Genomic DNA, 22,739 nt, shown 5'->3' on the forward strand with positions numbered 1-22,739 from the left:
TGCAACATTTGATTCTTCATCTCCTGTATGAGGCACAAATGGGGGGGCCCGTGCAAGGACATTTGTGCTATCCTATCGAGAGATGTCTAAAGACTATTCAAAAGAAATATAGAAATAAATGCACAATCGAGGCTTCCATTGCAGAGGCATACATGCTGGAGGAGGTGTCAAACTTCACAACAACTTACTATGGTGACAAAACTCCCAAGCATGCATAATCCATCCCCTGGTTACGATGATGGCAAAAATGAATCGAATCTCAGCATTCGTGGTTCGACCACCAAGACCCTGAGACATGAAGAGTGGTGCCATACCATGCTATATCTGTTGACCAACCATGACGAGGTGATGCCATACATGCATCAATTTCTTGATGAATTCTGGCGTCGATCAAGGGATCCAACTCCACAGGAATATGATACCCTTCTTACAAAGGGTGTGGGAAATGGATTGATTTTATTTCCTGGTTCAAACAGAAGGTAACGTACTTAGTTTGTCATTTGAAGTTGCTCTTACATACAAATAATATAATAATCTAGCGTGTTTGATCTTGCAGGGTCAAAGAGATACGACTATGAGTGCCGAGTTGAGACAATTATCCAATGGCTTTGCCTATAGGATCAAGACATTTTTTTATGTATGACGTTAATGGATATCGTTTTCGCACAACAAGTTATGACCAAGTTGGTCCAATCGAAAAACCACATGTTCTAGAGTTTTTACTCCTGGCTTGACGAGGTCGAGTATTATGGGAGAATTGAAGAAATATATGAACTCATTTTTTATGGTTCCAAACCTCTTACTCTAGTGATATTCAAATGTCATTGGTTTGGCCCTGAAGTGACGAGACAGGCACATTCTAATATTAGGCTAGTCAAAATTTGACATGATTTCATCTTACGAGGAGACGATGTCTATATCGTGGACCAACAAGCCACACAAGTGTATTATCTGTCATACGCGTGCCAAATGAAAGAGCATCTTAAGGGCTAGGATGTTGTGTAAAAGGTACCACCGCATAATAAATTACCTATTTCAAATGATGAAGATTATAATTTAGACTCAAACACATATGATAGAGAGTTCTTTCAAGAAGATGGGCTGGAAGGACGATTTGTGATAGACTTAATCGAAGCGATCGGAATGGAAGTAGATATCAAAATGTTGTTGACGAGGAGGAGGATGAGGTGCAAAACGAGAATGACTTAGAAATGCTTGAAGGGTTACATTTAGACAATGACAATGAAAAACTTGTGCCTTTAGATGGTGTTGACTTTGAAATGGTAGATGGTGATGATGACACTTATGACCCAACTAATCCCGACCATGAAGTTTATTTTTAATCGATAATCGATGTAATACTATATTTTATTTATTTTGCATCTGTTTCTAAATACATATTTTTGTATGTTCTTATTTGCTTACTCTTAATTGCAAGTGATTGAACAAAGATGGTGGGCAATGGGATGAGGACGAGGAGGGAGAGGGGGAGGAGGAGGAGGAGCATCCGTAGGACGAAGGAGGACATGCACTAGCAGGACGAGGACGTGCACGAGCAGGTGGACAACGCGACACAGCAGGATGACGATGACACTCAACTGGATGACGATGGGCGCAGCAGGACGCCTCTGGTTCAACGTGGGTCAACTTGCGAGGTCCCGCAAGTCTCCCTTAGCGATCGATACTTGTTGACAGACGCCCGCTAATTCGACCTAAGGGGGAAATGTATGTTACATTAGATGTTGTCGCTGCTTCTTCATATTATATGTTCAAATTCAAAATAGAAACTAATACTTTTTATTGATCACTTGCACAGGTCTTGGACGTTTGTGTAGAATGCAGGGGGTCACAAATTCAACCCCAATGGCATCCTCGGCCTTTTGTGTAGGGAACACTTCCCTTGACTTGTTGAGCACAGCGGAGCGACGAGCTGAGCCTATTCATTTGATCACTACATCGTCGCCCCCGATGGAGTAGATCGGGATGGCAGGCTATTCGACAACAAGGCGGAGCGGGTGAAGTATACATATCCAAACGTGTCGCCCGACCCGGCCCAGCCCGGGCACGTGCTCGGCCCGGTCCAATAGAGGCGTGCTAGGCATGACACAGGCAGCCTACGGGTCGTGCCTGGCTTACCCGGCGTGCCGGCCCCTGGACCCAGGCATGGCCCGATAGGTATTCGAGCGGGCCGGGCCGTACCATTGTACTAGTCAACCCAGTGGTAGAGGGCTGGACCTGGCCCGAAAATCACAGAAAATCACATATACAATTATATAACAGAATTTACAACAAACACAAAAGACGACACAAGAAATATATTATTGAGTTGTTCGTGCAATGCTGCCTCATTAAAAACCTTCCTAGGTAAAAACTCACACCTCGTGAGAAAACCCTAGGAAGGAAAAAAGAGTGCAGCCAGCTCAAATTTATAATGTATGCAGGCATGCAACCATGTTCATAGTTCAATACAACAATTCACAAGAGATAGAGACAAAGGATAAGATTACTGAGAACACCTAGAGGGGGGGTGAATAGGTGATCCTGTAAAACTTTAAACTTAAGCCACAAAAACTTGGTTAGGCGTTAGCACAATAATCGCCAAGTGGCTAGAGAGGAGTCTCAACAAAACACAATAACCACGAAGATATCAATCACAGAGATAGCACAGTGGTTATCCCGTGGTTCGGCCAAGACCAACGCTTGCCTACTCCATGTTGTGGCGTCCCAACGGACGAGGGTTGCAATCAACCCCTCTCAAGCGGTCCAAAGACCCACTTGAATACCACGGTGTTTTGCTTTGCTTTTCTTAATCCCGTTCGCGAGGAATCTCCACAACTTGGAGTCTCTCGCCCTTACAAAGATGTTCACAAAGAAGCACGGAGTAAGGGAGGGATTAGCAACTCACACAAGACACAAAGATCACAGCAAATACGCACACACAAGACCCAGACTTAAGCTCAAAAGACTAGCACACTAGAACGGAGCTCAAATCACTAGAATGTCAAACAAGTGCGCAAGAATGGAGTGTGAGTGATCAAGAGTGCTCAAGGAATGCTTGGTATCTTCCTCCATGCGCCTAGGGGTCCCTTTTATAGCCCCAAGGCAGCTAGGAGCCGTTGAGAGCAATCCGGGAAGGCAATTCTTGCCTTCTGTCGCCTGGCGCACCGGACAGTCCGGTGCACCACCGGACACTGTCCGGTGCGGATTTCCTTCCTTATTTGGCGAAGCCGACCGTTGGCAGCCTTGGAGCCGTTGGCGCACCGGACACTGTCCGGTGCACACTGGACAGTCCGGTGCCCCCTCCCGACCGTTGGCTCGGCCACGTGTCTCGCGCGGATCGCGCAGTCGACCGTTGGCCCGGCCGACCGTTGGCTCACCGGACAGTCTGGTGCACATCGGACAGTCCGGTGAATTATAGCCGTACGCCGTTAATTTATTCCCGAGAGCGGCCAGTTCGCCTGAGCCAGCCTGGCGCACCGGACACTGTCCGGTGCTCCCAGACTGAGCAGAGTCTTGGCTGCTCGAGCCAAGACATTTCCAATTGTTCTTTTCCTGTTTCCAGCACTTAGACACAATACATTAGTCTTTAAAACAATGTACTAAGTCTGAGAAACATACCTTTATACTTGATTTGTACTTTGTCCACCATTTGACACTTAGGCACTTGTGTTGGACACTAAATCACCAAAACACTTAGAAATGGCCCAAGGGCACATTTCCCTTTCAATCTCCCCCTTTTTGGTGATTTATGCCAACACAACATAAAGCAAGTAGAACAAGTACAAAATCAATTCAAATAAGAACTCAAATTGTTTTGAATCAAATTTGGCATATATGGATCATTCTTTGCCACCACTTGGTTTGTTTTTGCAAATCAAACTCAATTTCCTATCTCTAAGTCAAACGCACATGTTGAAACTTAAATAGAGATATTTCACGAAAAATTGATCAAGGATTCAAAAACTCCCCCTTTTTACCATAATTAAACCTTCTCCCCATAGGAGACCAACTTTCGACACTAAGAGCAATTAAGAGTATTGTGACAAACAAAAACTCTAACTCTATTATTTTCAAAATTCACAAGTGGTAGCTGATCCATTTTGCTTTGGCCTTATTTTCTCCCCCTTTGGCATCAAGCACCAAAACGGGATCAATTTTGGCCCTTTAACCCCATTGCCTCACCAAAAATCTTCAACTAAGAGTAAAAGGCAATAAGAGTACTAAGATGAACTTGGAAGAAGTTACTCGTTCATCAGAGTGCAGTGGAAGTCTTGCATGGTCCAAGTTCACCTTTTCCCTTTCAAACCTCCTTTGAGACTAAATGAAGCAAACTCAAGCACACAGTTAGTCTCAAAGGGTCAAGTTGTAGCACATCTCCCCCTAAATTTGTGCATCACTTGCAAATGGACTTGTAAGGTCAGGGGAGTGCTTGTACAACTTGAGCACCATAAACAAAATGCATAAGGAACATGATCAAAGGCATAAACACATGTATGCTATAAATCAATCCAAGTTCTGCGAATCTAAGACATTTAGCTCACTACGCAACTTGCAAAAGGTCTGCTCATCTAAAGGCTTGGTAAAGATATCGGCTAGCTGGTTCTCGGAGCTAACATGAAACACTTCGATATCTCCCTTTTGCTGGTGGTCTCTCAAAAAGTGATGCCGGATGTCAATGTGCTTTGTGCGGCTGTGTTCAACAGGATTATTCGCCATGCGGATAGCACTCTCATTATCACATAGGAGTGGGACTTTGCTCAAATTGTAGCCAAAGTCCCTGAGGGTTTGCCTCATCCAAAGTAGTTGCGCGCAACACTAACCTGCGGCAACGTACTCGGCCTCAACGGTGGATAGGGTAACGGAAGTTTGTTTCTTAGAACTCCATGACACCAGGGACCTTCCTAAGAATTGGCACGTCCCCGATGTACTCTTCCTATCGACCTTACATCCAGCATAGTCGGAGTCTGAATATCCAATCAAGTCAAATGTAGACCCCTTTGGATACCAGATCCCGAAATAAGGCGTAGCGACTAAATATCTAAGAATTCGCTTCACAGCCACTAAGTGACACTCCTTAGGATCGGATTGAAATCTAGCACACATGCATACGCTAAGCATAATATCTGGTCTACTAGCACATAAATAAAGTAGAGACCCTATCATAGACCGGTATGCTTTTTGATCAACGGACTTACCTCCTTTGTTGAGGTCGGTGTGTCCGTCGGTTCCCATCGGAGTCTTTGCGGGCTTGGCGTCCTTCATCCCAAACCTCTTGATCAAATCTTGGGTGTACTTCGTTTGGGAGATGAATGTACCATCCTTGAGTTGCCTCACATGGAACCCAAGGAAGTAGCTTAACTCGCCCATCATCGACATCTCGAATTTCTGAGTCATCACCCTGCTAAACTCTTCACAAGACTTTTGGTTAGTAGAACCAAATATTTTGTCATCGACATAAATTTGGCACACAAAAAGATCACCATCACAAGTCTTAGTAAAAAGAGTTGGATCGGCTTTCCCAACCTTGAAAGCATTAGCAATTAAAAAGTCTCTAAGGCATTCATACCATGCTCTTAGGGCTTGCTTAAGTCCATAGAGCACCTTAGAGAGCTTACACACGTGGTCGGGGTACCGTTCATCCTCGAAGCCAGGGGGTTGCTCCATGTACACCTCCTCCTTGATTGGCCCGTTGAGGAAAGCGCTCTTCACATCCATTTGGAACAACCTGAAAGAATGATGAGCGGCATATGCTAGCAAAATATGAATGGACTCTAGCCTAGCCACAGGAGCAAAAGTCTCCTCAAAGTCCAAACCTGCGACTTGGGCATAACCTTTTGCCATAAGTCGAGCCTTGTTCCTCGTCACCACCCTGTGCTCGTCTTGTTTGTTGCGGAACACCCACTTGGTTCCCACAACATTTTGCTTGGGACGAGGCACTAGTGTCCAAACTTCATTTCTTTTGAAGTTGTTGAGCTCCTCCTACATGGCCAACACCCAGTCTGGATCTAGCAAGGCCTCTTCTACCCTGAAAGGCTCAATAGAAGAGACAAAAGAGTAATGCTCACAAAAATTAACTAATCGAGATCGAGTAGTTACTCCCTTGCTAATATCACCCAAAATTTGGTCGATGGGATGATCCCTTTGAAGCTCGAACTTGGGTTGGAGGTGCCGGTTGTGCTTCTTCCTCCATTACATGATCATCTTGTGCTCCCCCTTGATCACACGCCTCCTGTTCATCATCTTGAGTTGGGGTTTGCACCATTGTTGAGGAAGAAGGTTGATCTTGCTCATCTTGTTCCTGTGGCCGCACATCTCCAATCGCCATGGTGCGTATTGTGGTCGTTGGAACTTCTTCTCCATCTACATCATCAAAATCAACAACTTGCTCTCTTGTTGAGCCATTAGTCTCATCAAATACAACGTCGCTAGAGACTTCAACCAAACCCGATGATTTGTTGAAGACTCTATACGCCTTTTGATAGTCGCCTAGGGGGGTGAATAGGGCGAAACTGAAATTTACAAATATAAACACAACTACAAGCCGGGTTAGCGTTAGAAATAAAAACGAGTCCGCGAGAGAGGGTGCAAAACAAATCTCGAGCAAATAAGGAGTGTGACACAAGGATTTGTTTTACCGAGGTTCGGTTCTCGCAAACCTACTCCCCGTTGAGGTGGTCACAAAGACCGGGTCTCTTTCAACCCTTCCCTCTCTCAAACGGTTCCTCGGACCGAGTGAGCTTCTCTTCTCAAATCACTTGGGAATCAAACTTCCCGCAAGGACCACCACACAATTGGTGTCTCTTGCCTCAATTACAAGTGAGTGTTTGATCACAAGAAAGAATGCCAAAGAAAAGAAGCGATCCAAGCGCAAGAGCTCAAATGAACACTACAAATCACTCTCTCTAGTCACTAAGGCTTTGTGTGGAGTTGGGAGAGGATTTGATCTCTTTTGGTGTGCTTTGCAATGAATGCTAGCTCTTGTATAGTGGTTGGAAGTTAGAAAACTTGGATGCAATGAATGGTGGGGTGGTTGGGGTATTTATAGCCCCAACCACCAAACATGACCGTTGGTGGAGGTTGTCTGTCGTATGGTGCACCGGACAGTCCGGTGCACACCGGACATGTCCGGTGCGCCAGCCACGTCACCAAAGCCGTTGCGATTCGACCGTTGGAGTTCTGTCTCCTGGGCCCGCCTCGATGTCCCGTGGCGCACCGGACATGTACTGTAGAGTGTCCGGTGCGCCAGCATGGGCATGCCTGACGCCAGCGTGCTCTGGCGCGCATTAAATGCCGTTGCAGGTGACCGTTGGCGCGAAGTAGTCGTTGCCCCGCTGTTACACCGGACAGTCCGGTGTACACCGGACATGCCCGGTGAATTATAGCGGAGCAGTCTTCGTGATTTCCCGAGGCTGCCAAGTTCCAGAGCCACGTCCTCTTGGAGCACCGGACACTGTCCGGTGTACACCAGACAGTCCGGTGAATTATAGCGCGCCGGCTCTAAGAAGTTCCCGAGGCTGAGGAGTTCTGGGCGAAGTCCCCTGGTGCACCGGACACTGTCTGGTGCGCCACCGGACAGTCCGGTGCGCCAGACCAGGGAGCCTTTCGGGATGCCTTTAGCTCTCTACTTTGAACCCAACTTTGGTCTTTTTAATTGGCTTGTTGTGAACCTTTGACACCTGTATCACTTATACACTAGAGCAAACTAGTTAGTCCATTTATTTGTGTTGGGCAATTCAACCACCAAAATTATTTAGGAACTAGGTGTAAGCCTAATTCCCTTTCCATCTCCCCCTTTTTGGTGATTGATGCCAACACAAACCAAAGCAAATATAGAAGTGTATAATTGAACTAGTTTGCATAATATAAGTGCAAAGGTTGCTTGGAATTGAGCCAATATAATTACTTACAAGATATGCATGGATTGTTTCTTCATTCTTGACATTTTGGACCACGCTTGCACCACATGTTTTGTTTTTGCAAACTATTTTGTAAATCCTTTTCAAAGTTCTTTTGCAAATAGTCAAAGGTAAATGAATAAGATTTTTCGAAGCATTTTCAAGATTTGAAATTTTCTCCCCCTGTTTCAAATGCTTTTCCTTTGACTAAACAAAACTCCCCCTAAATGAGATCCTCCTCTTAGTGTTCAAGAGGGTTTTGATATATCATTTTTGAAATACTACTTTCTCCCCTTTTTAACACAATAAGATACCAATTTGAAATTTACCAATTGAAAATCTCCAATTTTAAAATTAGGTGGTGGTGCGGTCCTTTTGCTTTGGGCTCATACTCTCTCCCCCTTTGGCATGAATCGCCAAAAACAGAGTCATTAGAGCCCTTTGAAGTACTTTCTTCCCCTTTGGTCATAAATAAATGAGTTAAGATTATACCAAAGACGAAGTCCTTTTGCTCTCTCCCCCAAAGATGGAGAGTGACACGGAGCGACGGCGAAGGATGAGTTACGGAGTGGAAGCCTTTGTTTTCGCCGAAGACTCCAATTCCCTTTCAATACACCTATGACTTGGTTTGAAATAGACTTGAAAACATATTAGTCATAGCATATGAAAGAGACATAATCAAAGGTATATAAAAGAGCTATGTGTGCAATTTAACAAAAGAAGTTCCTAGAATCAAGAATATTGAGCTCATGCCTAAGTTTGTTAAAAGTTTGTTCATCAAGAGGCTTGGTAAAGATATCGGCTAATTGATCTTTAGTGTTAATGTAAGAAATCTCGATATCTCCTTTTTGTTGGTGATCCCTAAGAAAATGATACCGAATGGCTATGTGTTTAGTGCGGCTATGCTCGACGGGATTATCCGCCATCTTGATTGCACTCCCATTATCACATAGCAAAGGGACTTTGGTTAATTTGTAACCATAGTCCCGCAGGGTTTGCCTCATCCAAAGCAATTGCGCGCAACAATGGCCTGCGACAATGTACTCGGCTTCGGCGATGGAAAGAGCGACCGAATTTTGCTTCTTTGAAGCCCAAGACACCAAGGACCTTCCCAAGAACTGGCAAGTCCCCGATGTGCTCTTCCTATTGATTTTACACCCCGCCCAATCGGCATCCGAATAACCAATCAAATCAAATGTGGATCCCCTAGGATACCAAAGCCCAAACTTAGGAGTATAAGCCAAATATCTCAAGATTCATTTTACGGCCGTAAGGTGAGCTTCCTTAGGGTCAGCTTGGAATCTTGCACACATGCATACGGAAAGCATAATATCCGGTCGAGATGCACATAAATAGAGTAAAGAACCTATCATCGACCGATATACCTTTTGATCCACGGACTTACCTCCCGTGTCGAGGTCGAGATGCCCATTAGTTCCCATGGGTGTCTTGATGGGCTTGGCATCCTTCATCCCAAACTTGTTTAGAATATCTTGAGTATACTTCGTTTGCTAATGAAGGTGCCCTCTTGGAGTTGCTTCACTTGAAATCCCAAGAAGTACTTCAACTCCCCCATCATAGACATCTCGAACTTTTGTGTCATGATCCTACTAAATTCTTCACATGTAGACTTGTTAGTAGACCCAAATATAATATCATCAACATAAATTTGGTATACAAACAAGTCATTATCAAGAGTTTTAGTGAATAGAGTAGGATCGGCCTTTCCGACTTTGAATTCATTAGTGATGAGAAAATCCCTAAGGCATTCATACCATGCTCTTGGGGCTTGCTTGAGCCCATAAAGCGCCTTAGAGAGTTTGTAAACATGGTTAGGGTACTCACTATCTTCAAAGCCGGGAGGTTGCTCAACATAGACCTCTTCCTTGATTGGTCCATTAAGGAAGGCACTCTTCACGTCCATTTGGTAAAGCTTGAAGCCATGGTAAGTAGCATAGGCCAATAATATTCGAATTGACTCAAGCCTAGCTACGGGTGCATAGGTTTCACCGAAATCCAAACCTTCGACTTGGGAGTATCCTTTGGCCACAAGTCGAGCTTTGTTCCTTGTCACCACACCATGCTCATCTTGCTTGTTGCGGAAGACCCATTTGGTTCCTACAACATTTTGATTAGGACGTGGAACTAAATGTCATACCTCATTCCTAGTGAAGTTGTTGAGCTCCTCTTGCATTGCCACCACCCAATCCGAATCTTGTAGTGCTTCCTCTACCCTGTGTGGCTCAATAGAGGAAACAAAAGAGTAATGCTCACAAAAGTGTGCAACTCGAGATCTAGTGGTTACCCCCTTATGAATGTCGCCGAGGATGGTGTCGACGGGGTGATCTCGTTGGATTGCTTGATGGACTCTTGGGTGTGGCGGCCTTGGTTCTTCATCCTCCTTGTCTTGATCATTTGCATCTCCCCCTTGATCATTGCCGTCATCTTGAGGTGGCTCATTTGCTTGATCTTCTACTTCATCAACTTGAGCTTCATCCTCATTTTGAGTTGGTGGAGATGCTTGCGTGGAGGAGGAAGGTTGATCTTGTGCATTTGGAGGTCTTCGGATTCCTTTGGACACACATCCCCAATGGACATGTTCCTTAGCGCGATGCATGGAGCCTCTTCATTACCTATCTCATCAAGATCAACTTGCTCTACTTGAGAGCCGTTAGTCTCATCAAACACAACGTCACAAGAAACTTCAACTTGTCTAGTGGACTTGTTAAAGACTCTATATGCCCTTGTGTTTGAATCATATCCTAGTAAAAAGCCTTCTACTGTCTTAGGAGCAAATTTAGATTTTCTACCTCTTTTAACAAGATTAAAGCATTTGCTACCAAAGACTCTAAAATATGAAATATTGGGCTTTTTACCGGTTAGGAGTTCATAAGATGTCTTCTTGAGGATTCGATGTAGATACAATCGGTTGATGGCGTAGCAGGCGGTGTTGACTGCCTCGGCCCAAAACCGATCTGAAGTCTTGTACTCATCAAGCATGGTCCTTGCCATGTCCAATAGAGTTCGATTCTTCCTCTCCACTACACCATTTTGTTGTGGCGTGTAGGGAGAAGAGAACTCATGCTTGATGCCCTCCTCCTCAAGGAAGCCTTCGATTTGAGAGTTCTTGAACTCCGTCCCGTTGTCGCTTCTAATTTTCTTGATCCTTAAGGCGAACTCGTTTTGAGCTCGTCTCAAGAATCCCTTTAAGGTTTCTTGGATTTGAGATTTTTCCTGCAAAAAGAACACCCAAGTGAAGCGAGAATAATCATCCACTATTACAAGACAATACTTACTCCCGCCGATGCTTATGTAAGCAATCGGGCCGAATAGATCCATGTGGAGTAGCTCAAGCGGCCTGTCGGTCGTCATGATGTTCTTGTGTGGATGATGGGCACCAACTTGCTTTCCTGCTTGGCATGCGCTACAAATCCTGTTTTTCTCAAAATGAACATTTGTTAGTCCTAAAATGTGTTCTCCCTTTAGAAGCTTGTGAAGATTCTTCATCCCAACATGTGCTAGTCGGCGATGCCAGAGCCAGCCCATGTTAGTCTTAGCAATTAAGCAAGTGTCGAGTTCAGCTCTATCAAAATCTACCAAGTATAGCTGACCCTCTAACACTCCCTTAAATGCTATTGAATCATTACTTCTTCTAAAGACAGTGACACCTACATCAGTGAAAAGACAGTTGTAGCCCATTTTGCATAATTGAGATACAGAAAGCAAATTGTAATCTAATGAGTCTACAAGAAAAACATTGGAAATAGAATGGTCAGGAGATATAGCTATTTTACCAAGACCTTTGACCAAACCTTGATTTCCATCCCCGAATGTGATAGCTCGTTGGGGATCTTGGTTTTTCTCGTAGGAGGAGAACATCCTTTTCTCCCCTGTCATGTGGTTTGTGCACCCGCTATCGATGATCCAACTTGAGCCCCCGGATGCATAAACCTACAAAATAATTTTAGTTCTTGACTTTAGGTACCCAAACGGTTTTGGGTCCTTTGGCATTAGAAACAAGAACTTTGGGTACCCAAACACAAGTCTTGGAGCCCTTGTGTTTGCCCCCAACAAACTTGGCAACTACCTTGCCGGATTTGTTAGTCAAAACATAAGAAGCATCAAAAGTTTTAAATGAAAGACTATGTTCATTTGATGCACTAGGAGTTTTCTTCTTAGGCAACTTAGCACGGGTTGGTTGCCTAGAGCTAGATGTCTCACCCTTATACATAAAAGCATGGGTAGAACCAGAGTGAGACTTCCTAGAATGAATTCTCCTAATTTTGCTCTCGGGATAACCGACAGGGTACAAAATGTAACCCTCGTTATCCTGAGGCATGGGAGCCTTGCCCTTTACAAAATTAGACAATCTTTTAGGAGGGGCATTAAGTTTGACATTGTCTCCCCTTTGGAAGCCAATGCCATCCTTGATGCCAGGGCGTCTCCCATTATAGAGCATACTTCTAGCAAATTTAAATTTTTCATTCTCTAAGTTATGCTCGGCAATTTTAGCATCTAATTTTGCTATATGATCATTTTGTTGTTTAATTAAAGACATGTGATCATGAATAGCATTAATATCAACATCTCTACATCTAGTACAAATAGATACATGCTCAACAATAGATGTAGAGGGTTTGCAAGATTTTAATTCTACAACCTTAGCATGTAACATGTCATTCTTAGTTCTAAGGTCGGAAATAGTAGCATTGCAAACATCAAAATCTTTAGCCTTGGCAAACAATTTTCCATTTTCAATCCTAAGGCTAGCAAGAGAAATGTTCAATTCTTCAATCCTAGCAAGTAAATCATCATCATTATTTCTAGAATTGGTAATTGAAACATTACAAACATGAGAATCAACCTTAGCTAACAAATTAGCATTTTCATTTCTAAGGTTGTCTATTGTCTCATGGCAAGTGCTTAGCTCACTAGATAATTTTTTTCACATTTCTCAATTTCTAGAGCATAAGCATTTTTAACCTTAACATGTTTCTTATTTTCCTTAATTAGGAAGTCCTCTTGAGAATCCAAAAGGTCATCCTTTTCATGAATATCACTAATTAATTCATTTATTTTTTCCTTTTGTTCCATGTTAAGGTTGGCAAAAAGGGTACGCAAATTATCTTCCTCATCACTAGCATTATCATCACTAGAGGACTCATATCTAGTGGAGGATTTAGATTTAACCTTCTTCTTTTTGCCGTCCTTTGCCATGAGGCATTTGTGGCCGACGTTGGGGAAGAGGAGTCCCTTGGTGACGGCGATGTTGGCGGCGTCCTCGTCGGAGGAGTCGGTGGAGCTCTCGTCGGAGTCCCACTCGCGGCATACGTGGGCATCGCCGCCCCTCTTCTTGTGGTACCTCTTCTTTTCTCTCCTCTTGCCCTTCTTATCGTTATCCCTGTCACTGTCACTTGATAATTGACATTTAGCAATAAAGTGACCGGGCTTACCACACTTGTAGCAAACCTTCTTGGAACGGGATTTGTAATCCTTCCCCTTCCGTTGCTTGAGGATTTGGCGAAAGCTTTTGATGATTAAAGCCATCTCCTCGTTGTCGAGCTTTGAAGCGTCGATTGGTTGTCTACTTGGTGTAGACTCCTCCTTCTTCTCCTCCGTCGCCTTGAAAGCCATCGGTTGTGCTTCGGACATGGAGGGATCATCAAGCTCGTTGATCTTCTTTGAGCCCTTGATCATACATTCAAAGCTCACAAAATTCCCGATAACTTCCTCGGGGGTCATTAGTGTATATCTAGGATTACCACGAATTAATTGAACTTGAGTGGGGTTAAGGAAGATGAGTGATCTAAGAATAACCTTAACCACCTCGTGGTCATCCCATTTCTTGCTCCCGAGGTTGCGCACTTGGTTCACCAAGGTTTTGAGCCAGTTGTACATAACTTGTGGCTCCTCCCCTTGGCGAAGACGGAAGCGACCGAGCTCCCCCTCGATCGTTTCCCGCTTGGTGATCTTGGTGAGTTCATCACCCTCGTGCGCGGTCTTGAGTAGATCCCAAATCTCCTTTGCATTCTTCAACCCTTGCACCTTGTTATATTCCTCTCTACTTAGAGAGGCAAGGAGTATGGTTGTGGCTTGGGAGTTGAAGTGCTCGATTTGAGCTACTTCATCCACATCATAGTCTTCATCCCCTACGGATGGTACCTGTGCACCAAACTCAACAACATCTCATATACTTTTGTGGAGTGAGGTTAGATGAAATCGCATTAAATCACTCCACCTAGCATAATCTTCACCATCAAATGTTGGCGGTTTGCCTAATGGGACGGAAAGTAAAGGTGTATGTTTAGAAATGCGAGGGTAGCGTAGGGGAATCTTACTATACTTCTTACGCTCTTGGCGTTTAGAAGTGACGGACGCCGCGTCGGAGCCGGAGGTGGATGCCGATGAAGAATCGGTCTCGTAGTAGACCACCTTCCTCATCCTCTTTTTCTTGTCTCCACTCCGATGCGACTTGTGGGAAGAGGATTTCTCCTTCTTCTTTTTGTGGTGTGAAGAAGATTTCTTCTCCTTTCCTTTGGAGGAGTCCTTCTTCTTCTCCTTCCCTTTGGAGGAGTCTTTCTTCTCCTTCCTCTTGGTGCGGGACTCTTCCGATGAAGTGCTCCCGTGGCTTGTAGTGGGCTTTTCGCCGGTCTCCATCTCCTTCTTGGCGTGATCTCCCGACATCACTTCGAGCGGTTAGGCTCTAATGAAGCACCGGGCTCTGATACCAATTGATAGTCGCCTAGGAGGGGTGAATAGGGCGAAACTGAAATTTACAAATATAAACACAACTACAAGCCGGGTTAGCGTTAGAAATAAAAACGAGTCCGCGAGAGAGGGTGCAAAACAAATCTCGAGCAAATAAGGAGTGTGACACAAGGATTTGTTTTACCGAGGTTCGGTTCTCGCAAACCTACTCCCCGTTGAGGTGGTCACAAAGACCGGGTCTCTTTCAACCCTTCCCTCTCTCAAACGGTCCCTCGGACCGAGTGAGCTTCTCTTCTCAAATCACTTGGGAATCAAACTTCCCGCAAGGACCACCACACAATTGGTGTCTCTTGCCTCAATTACAAGTGAGTGTTTGATCACAAGAAAGAATGCCAAAGAAAAGAAGCGATCCAAGCGCAAGAGCTCAAATGAACACTACAAATCACTCTCTCTAGTCACTAAGGCTTTGTGTGGAGTTGGGAGAGGATTTGATCTCTTTTGGTGTGCTTTGCAATGAATGCTAGCTCTTGTATAGTGGTTGGAAGTTAGAAAACTTGGATGCAATGAATGGTGGGGTGGTTGGGGTATTTATAGCCCCAACCACCAAACATGACCGTTGGTGGAGGTTGTATGTCGTATGGTGCACCGGACAGTCCGGTGCACACCGGACATGTCCGGTGCACACCGGACATGTCCGGTGCGCCAGCCACGTCACCAAAGCCGTTGCGATTCGACCGTTGGAGTTCTGTCTTCTGGGCCCGCCTCGATGTCCCGTGGCGCACCGGACATGTACTGTAGAGTGTCTGGTGCGCTAGCATGGGCGTGCCTGACGCCTGCGCGCTCTGGCGCGCATTAAATGCCGTTGCAGGTGACCGTTGGCGTGAAGTAGCCGTTGCCCCGCTGTTACACCGGACATGTCCGGTGAATTATAGCGGAGCAGTCTTCGTGATTTCCCGAGGCTGCCAAGTTCCAGAGCCGCGTCCTCTTGGAGCACCGGACACTGTCCGGTGTACACCGGACAGTCCGGTGAATTATAGCGCGCCGGCTCTAAGAATTTCCCGAGGCTGAGGAGTTCTGGGCGAAGTCCCCTGGTGCACCGGACACTGTCCGGTGCGCCACCGGACAGTCCGGTGCGCCAGACCAGGGAGCCTTTCAGGATGCCTTTAGCTCTCTACTTTGAACCCAACTTTGGTCTTTTTAATTGGGTTGTTGTGAACCTTTGACACCTATATCACTTATACACTAGAGCAAACTAGTTAGTCCATTTATTTGTGTTGGGCAATTCAACCACCAAAATTATTTAGGAACTAGGTGTAAGCCTAATTCCCTTTCACCTTTGTATTTGAGTCATAACCTAACAAAAACCCTTCTACGACTTTGGGAGCAAATTTGGAATTCCTACCCTTCTTCACTAGAATGTAGCATTTACTCCCAAAAACTCGAAAATACGAAACATTGGGTTTGTTACCGGTTAGTAGCTCATACGACGTCTTCTTGAGGAGGCGATGAAGGTAGACCCTGTTGATGGCGTGGCAAGTCGTGTTCACGGCTTCCGACCAAAAGCGGTCGGGGGTCTTGAACTCTCCAAGCATTGTCCTCGCCATGTCTATAAGCGTCCTGTTCTTCCTCTCTACCACACCATTTTGTTGTGGTGTGTAGGGAGCGGAGAACTCGTGCTTGATCCCTTCCTCCTCAAGGTACTCCTCCACTTGAAGGTTCTTGAACTCGGACCCATTGTCGCTCCTTATCTTTTTCACCTTGAGCTCAAACTCGTTTTGAGCTCTCCTTAGGAAGCGCTTGAGGGTCCCTTGGGTTTCAGATTTATCTTGCAAAAAGAATACCCAAGTGAAGCGGGAAAAGTCATCAACTATAACAAGACCATACTTACTTCCTCCTATACTTAGATAGGCGACGGGTCCGAAGAGGTCCATGTGAAGCATCTCCAAAGGTCTTGATGTGGTCATCACATTTTTGGTGTGATGAGAGCTTCCCACCTGTTTGCCTGCTTGACAAGCTGCACAAGGTCTATCTTTTTCGAATTGCACATTAGTTAAACCTATCACGTGTTCTCCCTTTAGAAGCTTGTGAAGGTTCTTCATCCCCACATGTGCTAAGCGGCGATGCCATAGCCAGCCCATGCTAGTCTTAGCAATTAAGCATGCATCTAGACCGGCCTCCTCTTTTGCAAAATCAACTAAGTAAAGTTTGTCGTCTAATACACCCTTAAAAGCAAGTGAACCATCACTTCTTCTAAAGACAGACACATCTACATTTGTGAATAGACAATTATATCCCATATTGCATAATTGACTAACAGATAACAAATTATATCCAAGAGACTCAACTAAAAACACATTAGATATAGAGTGCTCGGATGAAATAGCAATTTTACCTAACCCTTTTACCTTGCCTTGATTCCCATCACCGAATATTATTGAATCTTGGGAATCCTTGTTTTTGACGTAGGAGGTGAACATCTTCTTCTCCCCCGTCATATGGTTTGTGCATCCGCTGTCGATAATCTAGCTTGAACCCCCGGATGCATAAACCTGCAATGCAAATTTAGGCTTGGGTCTTAGGTACCCAACTCTTGTTGGGTCCTACAAGGTTAGTCACAATTGTCTTAGGGACCCAAATGCAGGTTTTGTCTCCCTTGCATTTTGCCCCTAATTTTCTAGCAACTATCTTCCTATCCTTTCTACAAATAGCAAAGGAAGCATTTAAAGCATGATATATTGTAGAAGGTTCATTAACTTTCCTAGGAACATTAACAACATTTCTCCTATGCATATTATGAACAACATTTCTCCTAGCAACATTTCTATCAAGCATAACATGGGAACTAGAAGCAGTCATAGCATGAAAGTCAAAAGCGTCATAACTTCTAAAGGCATTCTTAGAATGTCTCCTACCATGATACATGAAAGCATGGTTCTTTTGCACACTACTAGCCATAGGGGCCTTTCCTTTCTCTTTGGCGGAGATGGGAGCCTTATGGCTTGTTAAGTTCTTGGCTTCTCTCTTGAAGCCAAGACCATCCTTAATTGAGGGGTGTCTACCAATCGTGTAGGCATCCCTTGCAAATTTTAGCTTGTCAAATTCACTCTTGCTAGTCTTAAGTTGGGCATTAAGACTAGCCACTTCGTCATTTAATTTAGAAATGCAAACTAGGTGTTCACTACAAGCATCAATGTCAAAATCTTTACACCTAGTGCAAATCATAACATGTTCTACATACGAGTTAGATTTACTTGCTACTTCTAGTTTAGCATTTGAATCATTGTTAATTCTCTTTAAGCTAGAGATAGAGTCATGATAGGTAGACAATTCACTAGAAAGCATTTCATTTCTTTTAACTTCTAAAGCAAGTGAATTTTGTGCACTAACAAATTTATCATGCTCTTCATATAAAAGGTCTTCTTGTTTCTCTAAGAGTCTATCCTTTTCATTCAAGGCATCAATCAATTCATTGATCTTATCTATTTTAGTTCTATCCAATCCTTTGAACAAACTAGAGTAATCTATTTCTTCATCACTAGACTCATCATCACTAGAAGAATCATAAGTAGTACTGTCTCGAGTACATACCTTCTTCTCCCTTGCCATGAGGCATGTGTGACGCTCGTTGGGGAAGAGAGATGACTTGTTGAAGGCAGTGGCGGCGAGTCCTTCATTTTCGGAGTCGGATGACGAACAATCCGAGTCCCACTCCTTGCCAAGGTGTGCCTCGCCCTTAGCCTTCTTGTATGCCTTCTTTTTCTCCCTCTTGCTCCCTTGTTCCTGGTTACTTTCATTATCGGGACAGTTAGCAATAAAATGACCAATTTTACCACATTTGAAGCATGAGCGCTTCCCCTTTGTTTTGGTCTTGCTTGGCTGTCCCTTGTGACCCTTTAGCGCCGTCTTGAAGCGTTTGATGATGAGAGCCATCTCTTCATCATTTAGCCCAGCCGCCTCAACTTGCGCCACCTTGCTAGATAGCGCCTCCTTGCTTCTCGTTGCCTTGAGAGCAATGGGTTGAGGCTCATGGATTGGACCGTTCAACGCGTCGTCCACGTACCTCGCCTCCTTGATCATCATTCGCCTGCTTACGAATTTTCCAAGGACTTCTTCGGGCGACATCTTGGTGTACCTAGGATTTTCACGAATATTGTTCACCAAATGTGGATCAAGAACAATAAAGGACCTTAGCATTAGGCGGACGACGTCGTGGTCCGTCCATCGCGTGCTTCCGTAGCTCCTTATTTTGTTGATAAGGGTCTTGAGCCGGTTGTATGTTTGGGTTGGCTCCTCGCCCCTTATCATTGCGAATCTTCCAAGCTCGCCCTCCACCAACTCCATTTTGGTGAGTAAGGTGACGTCGTTCCCCTCATGTGAGATCTTGAGGGTGTCCCAGATCTGCTTGGCATTGTCCAAGCCGCTCACCTTATGATACTCATCCCTGCACAAAGAGGCTAACAACACAGTAGTAGCTTGTGTGTTTTTATGAATCTGCTCATTGATAAACATAGGACTATCCGAGCTATCAAATTTCATTCCACTTTCCACAATCTCCCATATGCTCGGATGGAGAGAGAATAGGTGACTACGCATTTTGTGGCTCCAAAATCCGTAGTCCTCTCCATCAAAGTGAGGAGGTTTGCCAAGTGGAATGGAGAGAAAATGAGCATTTGTACTTTGCGGAATACGAGAGTAGTCAAAAGAAAAGTTCGAATTGACCGGTTTCCTTCTCTCGTAGTCGTTGTCGTCATTGTCCTTTTGGGAAGAAGTGGACTCATCGCTGTCGTCGTAGTAGACGATCTCCTTGATGCGTCTTGTCTTCTTCTTCTTCCCATCTTTGCGTCTGTGGCCCGAGCCCGAGTCGGTAGGCTTGTCATCCTTCGGCTCATTGACGAAGGACTCCTTCTCCTTGTCGTTGATCACGATTCCCTTCCCCTTAGGATCCATCTCTTCGGGCGATTAGTCCCTTCGTGAAGAGAATGGCTCTGATACCAATTGAGAACACCTAGAGGGGGGGTGAATAGGTGATCCTGTAAAACATTAAAATTAAGCCACAAAAACTTGGTTAGGCGTTAGCACAATAATCGCCAAGTGGCTAGAGAGGAGTCTCAACAAAACACAATAACCACGAAGATATCAATCACAGAGATGGCACAGTGGTTATCCCGTGGTTCGGCCAAGACCAACGCTTTCCTACTCCACGTTGTGGCGTCCCAACGGACGAGGGATGCAATCAACCCCTCTCAAGCGGTCCAAAGACCCACTTGAATACCACGGTGTTTTGCTTTGCTTTTCTTAATCCCGTTCGCGAGGAATCTCCACAACTTGGAGTCTCTCGCCCTTACAAAGATGTTCACAAAGAAGCACGAAGTAAGGGAGGGATTAGCAACTCACACAAGACACAAAGATCACAGCAAATACGCACACACAAGACCCAGACTTAAGCTCAAAAGACTAGCACACTAGAACGGAGCTCAAATCACTAGAATGTCGAACAAGTGCGCAAGAATGGAGTGTGAGTGATCAAGAGTGCTCAAGGAATGCTTGGTATCTTCCTCCATGCGCCTAGGGGTCCCTTTTATAGCCCCAAGGCAGCTAGGAGCCATTGAGAGCAATCCGGGAAGGCAATTCTTGCCTTCTGTCGCCTGGCGCACCAGACAGTCCGGTGCACCACCGGACACTGTCCGGTGCGGATTTCCTTCCTTATTTGGCGAAGCCGACCGTTGGCAGCCTTGGAGCCGTTGGCGCACCGAACACTGTCCGGTGCACACCGGACAGTCTGGTGAATTATAGCCGTACGCTGTTAATTTATTCCCGAGAGCGGCCAGTTCGCCTGAGCCAGCCTGGCGCACCGGACACTGTCTGGTGCACCACCGGACAGTCCGGTGCTCCCAGACTGAGCAGAGTCTTGGCTGCTCGAGCCAAGACATTTCCAATTGTTCTTTTCCTGTTTCCAGCACTTAGACACAATACATTAGTCTTTAAAACAATGTACTAAGTCTGAGAAACATACCTTTATACTTGATTTGTACTTTGTCCACCATTTGACACTTAGGCACTTGTGTTGGACACTAAATCACCAAAACACTTAGAAATGGCCCAAGGGCACATTTCCCTTTCAATTACAAGTTACAATAATTCACCCTTGAGCCCTTGACTGACTTCCTTGTTGTCCTCTATCATTGTTTAAGCTTTCAAGGACATATTCTATTTCTAGTGTGTCCTTCTCAAGATTGTGTTGCATGTGTAAATCTGCTAACTCCCAGTCTTTGATACATGATAGAACCTCCACCATGTCCGGTGTGAGCCGTCGACGATGTTCCTCGATCACCCTGCCAACCAAACTCATCAGCAACCATGTTAACACGTTCTGGTATATTATTTCCAGAATGTTTCACATCTATGAGCCTAAGACCAATCAACCTTTTTTCTAGATCCCAATTCGAATTCACAAAGTGAGCAACAACAGAAATGTAGTCCTCTTTAGCTTTACCATTCTAGATATCAGAAGTTAGAGCAACTGATGAAACAGATTTAAATGACTCAATAAGCTTAAGCACACATTCATTATAAAGCTTAATTAGATCCCTAGCTGTTGTTTGCCTACAAGACTTCACAAATTTAGGATTATGTGCTTTAGTAATGTAGTCTTGAAAAGCATCAGGTTCACCAAACCATAAAGGCAAATCCTCTCTAGCTATCAAACAACATAATTCAGTTCTAGTAACAACAAGAGAGTATTCCCATCAAACTAGAGAACCATCAGGATTATACTTAAGAAGAGACTGAACAATGCCACTACGTTGTTGTTCCTTTTTAGCAGTGCAATTATGTCGAAGCAAATGGCCAGTTCCACAACTAGATTTAGCACTGAAGGTCTGCTTACAGTATTTGCAAAGGGCACCATACCTTACCCTCTTACCATTGACGAGATTAGTCAGCTCCTCAAAGTCATTCTAGACTTTAGATCTCTTCCTTGAGGCATTGACACCCATGCTATCACTAGTACCAATACCTATACTGCTTCCATCAGTAGCAGTGGGGCTAGTTGAGCCTATACCTGTACCGTCACCAGAAGCATATGAGGATTGAGGAACACTAGAGCAGGAAGTATTAAGGATTTAGGGTTAGGTAGGAATGTAGGATTAGGAATACCAGAGTAGGGAGCACCGGAGCCGCGCAACTGAGGAGTGGATCGAGCACGGGAAGCCAAGTAACCAACACAGAGCGGATATGGGGACTTACCAGATTTTAGATCTGGGGAGTGGGAGCACCGCCACGGCCCAACGCAACCATGTAACCAACGCAGAGCGAGTTCCGGAGGTCCGAGAAGCGAGTGAAGGAAGAAGCGCAGAAGGGGAAGGAGACTGGTGAGAAGGGCGGATCAAGCACGAGACTTACCGGTGAGGCGGTGGCCCACGTCGACGACTTACCGGTGAGCAGGGCGGTCGAGCACGAGAGGCCGGACCGCTAGAGGGGATTTCAGATCTGGGGCGTGGCCACGTGGGGAGCACCGCCACGACGCCACCGACACCGCTGAGGAGCACCGCCGTCGTGCGAAGCGAGCGAAGGAAGAAGGGGATTAGGGTTAGGGGAACGGTGTTGCGGAGTGCGGACTGGGGAGTGGATAGGGGCAGTGGGCCGTGGCTGCGTATTTTTCCCTCCCATAACTTCACGGGCCACGACCGTGCCGACCGTTTAAACAGGCCGGGCCATGCCAAACACGGTGTGCCGAGGGGCGGCCCAAACACGGTCCGGCCGTCGGGCCGGCCCGGCTCGGGCATGGTGGAGAGCGGGTCGGGTTGGGTTGGTACCGGGTCAAAATCGTGTCGGGTTTCGGCCAAGCAGGCGGTCCGTACCGTTTGGACATCTATAGGGTGAAGTAAAAGTTGTGGGTAAGTCTTCCTTGCACTATATTGTTTAATATGTCGCATTCGTTGCACATTCTTGAAATAATGTATGTATTCATCGTTTTTTATATAGGATTTTTTTTCAAATGCAAAGCTGGATATGAGGGCAGGCCAGATGTGGTGGCTACCGCGAGCTGTAAAGAAGCTCATCGTGGACATGAACTACGAGGCACATCCAGGCCATCGTAACTTTCCACGCCTCCATCCTTGGAGAGAAGATGAGTAA

The 22,739-nt window shown here is 45.2% G+C and overlaps 1 protein-coding gene across 1 annotated transcript in view; it reads left to right on the plus strand.

Moving 5' to 3' along the window:
• Positions 1 to 22,739, plus strand: part of LOC103652295 (protein RRP6-like 2) — a 64,991-nt gene extending 42,252 nt beyond the window's left edge. The window contains exons 5-6 of the mRNA XM_008677910.2: positions 21,913 to 22,038; positions 22,587 to 22,739. Coding sequence (XP_008676132.2) covers positions 21,913 to 22,038; positions 22,587 to 22,739 — 279 coding nt within the window. The remainder of the gene's footprint in view (positions 1 to 21,912; positions 22,039 to 22,586) is intronic.

This window comes from Zea mays, chromosome 3 (genome assembly GCF_902167145.1).
Source record: "Zea mays cultivar B73 chromosome 3, Zm-B73-REFERENCE-NAM-5.0, whole genome shotgun sequence".
NCBI classification, from domain to species: domain Eukaryota; kingdom Viridiplantae; phylum Streptophyta; class Magnoliopsida; order Poales; family Poaceae; genus Zea; species Zea mays.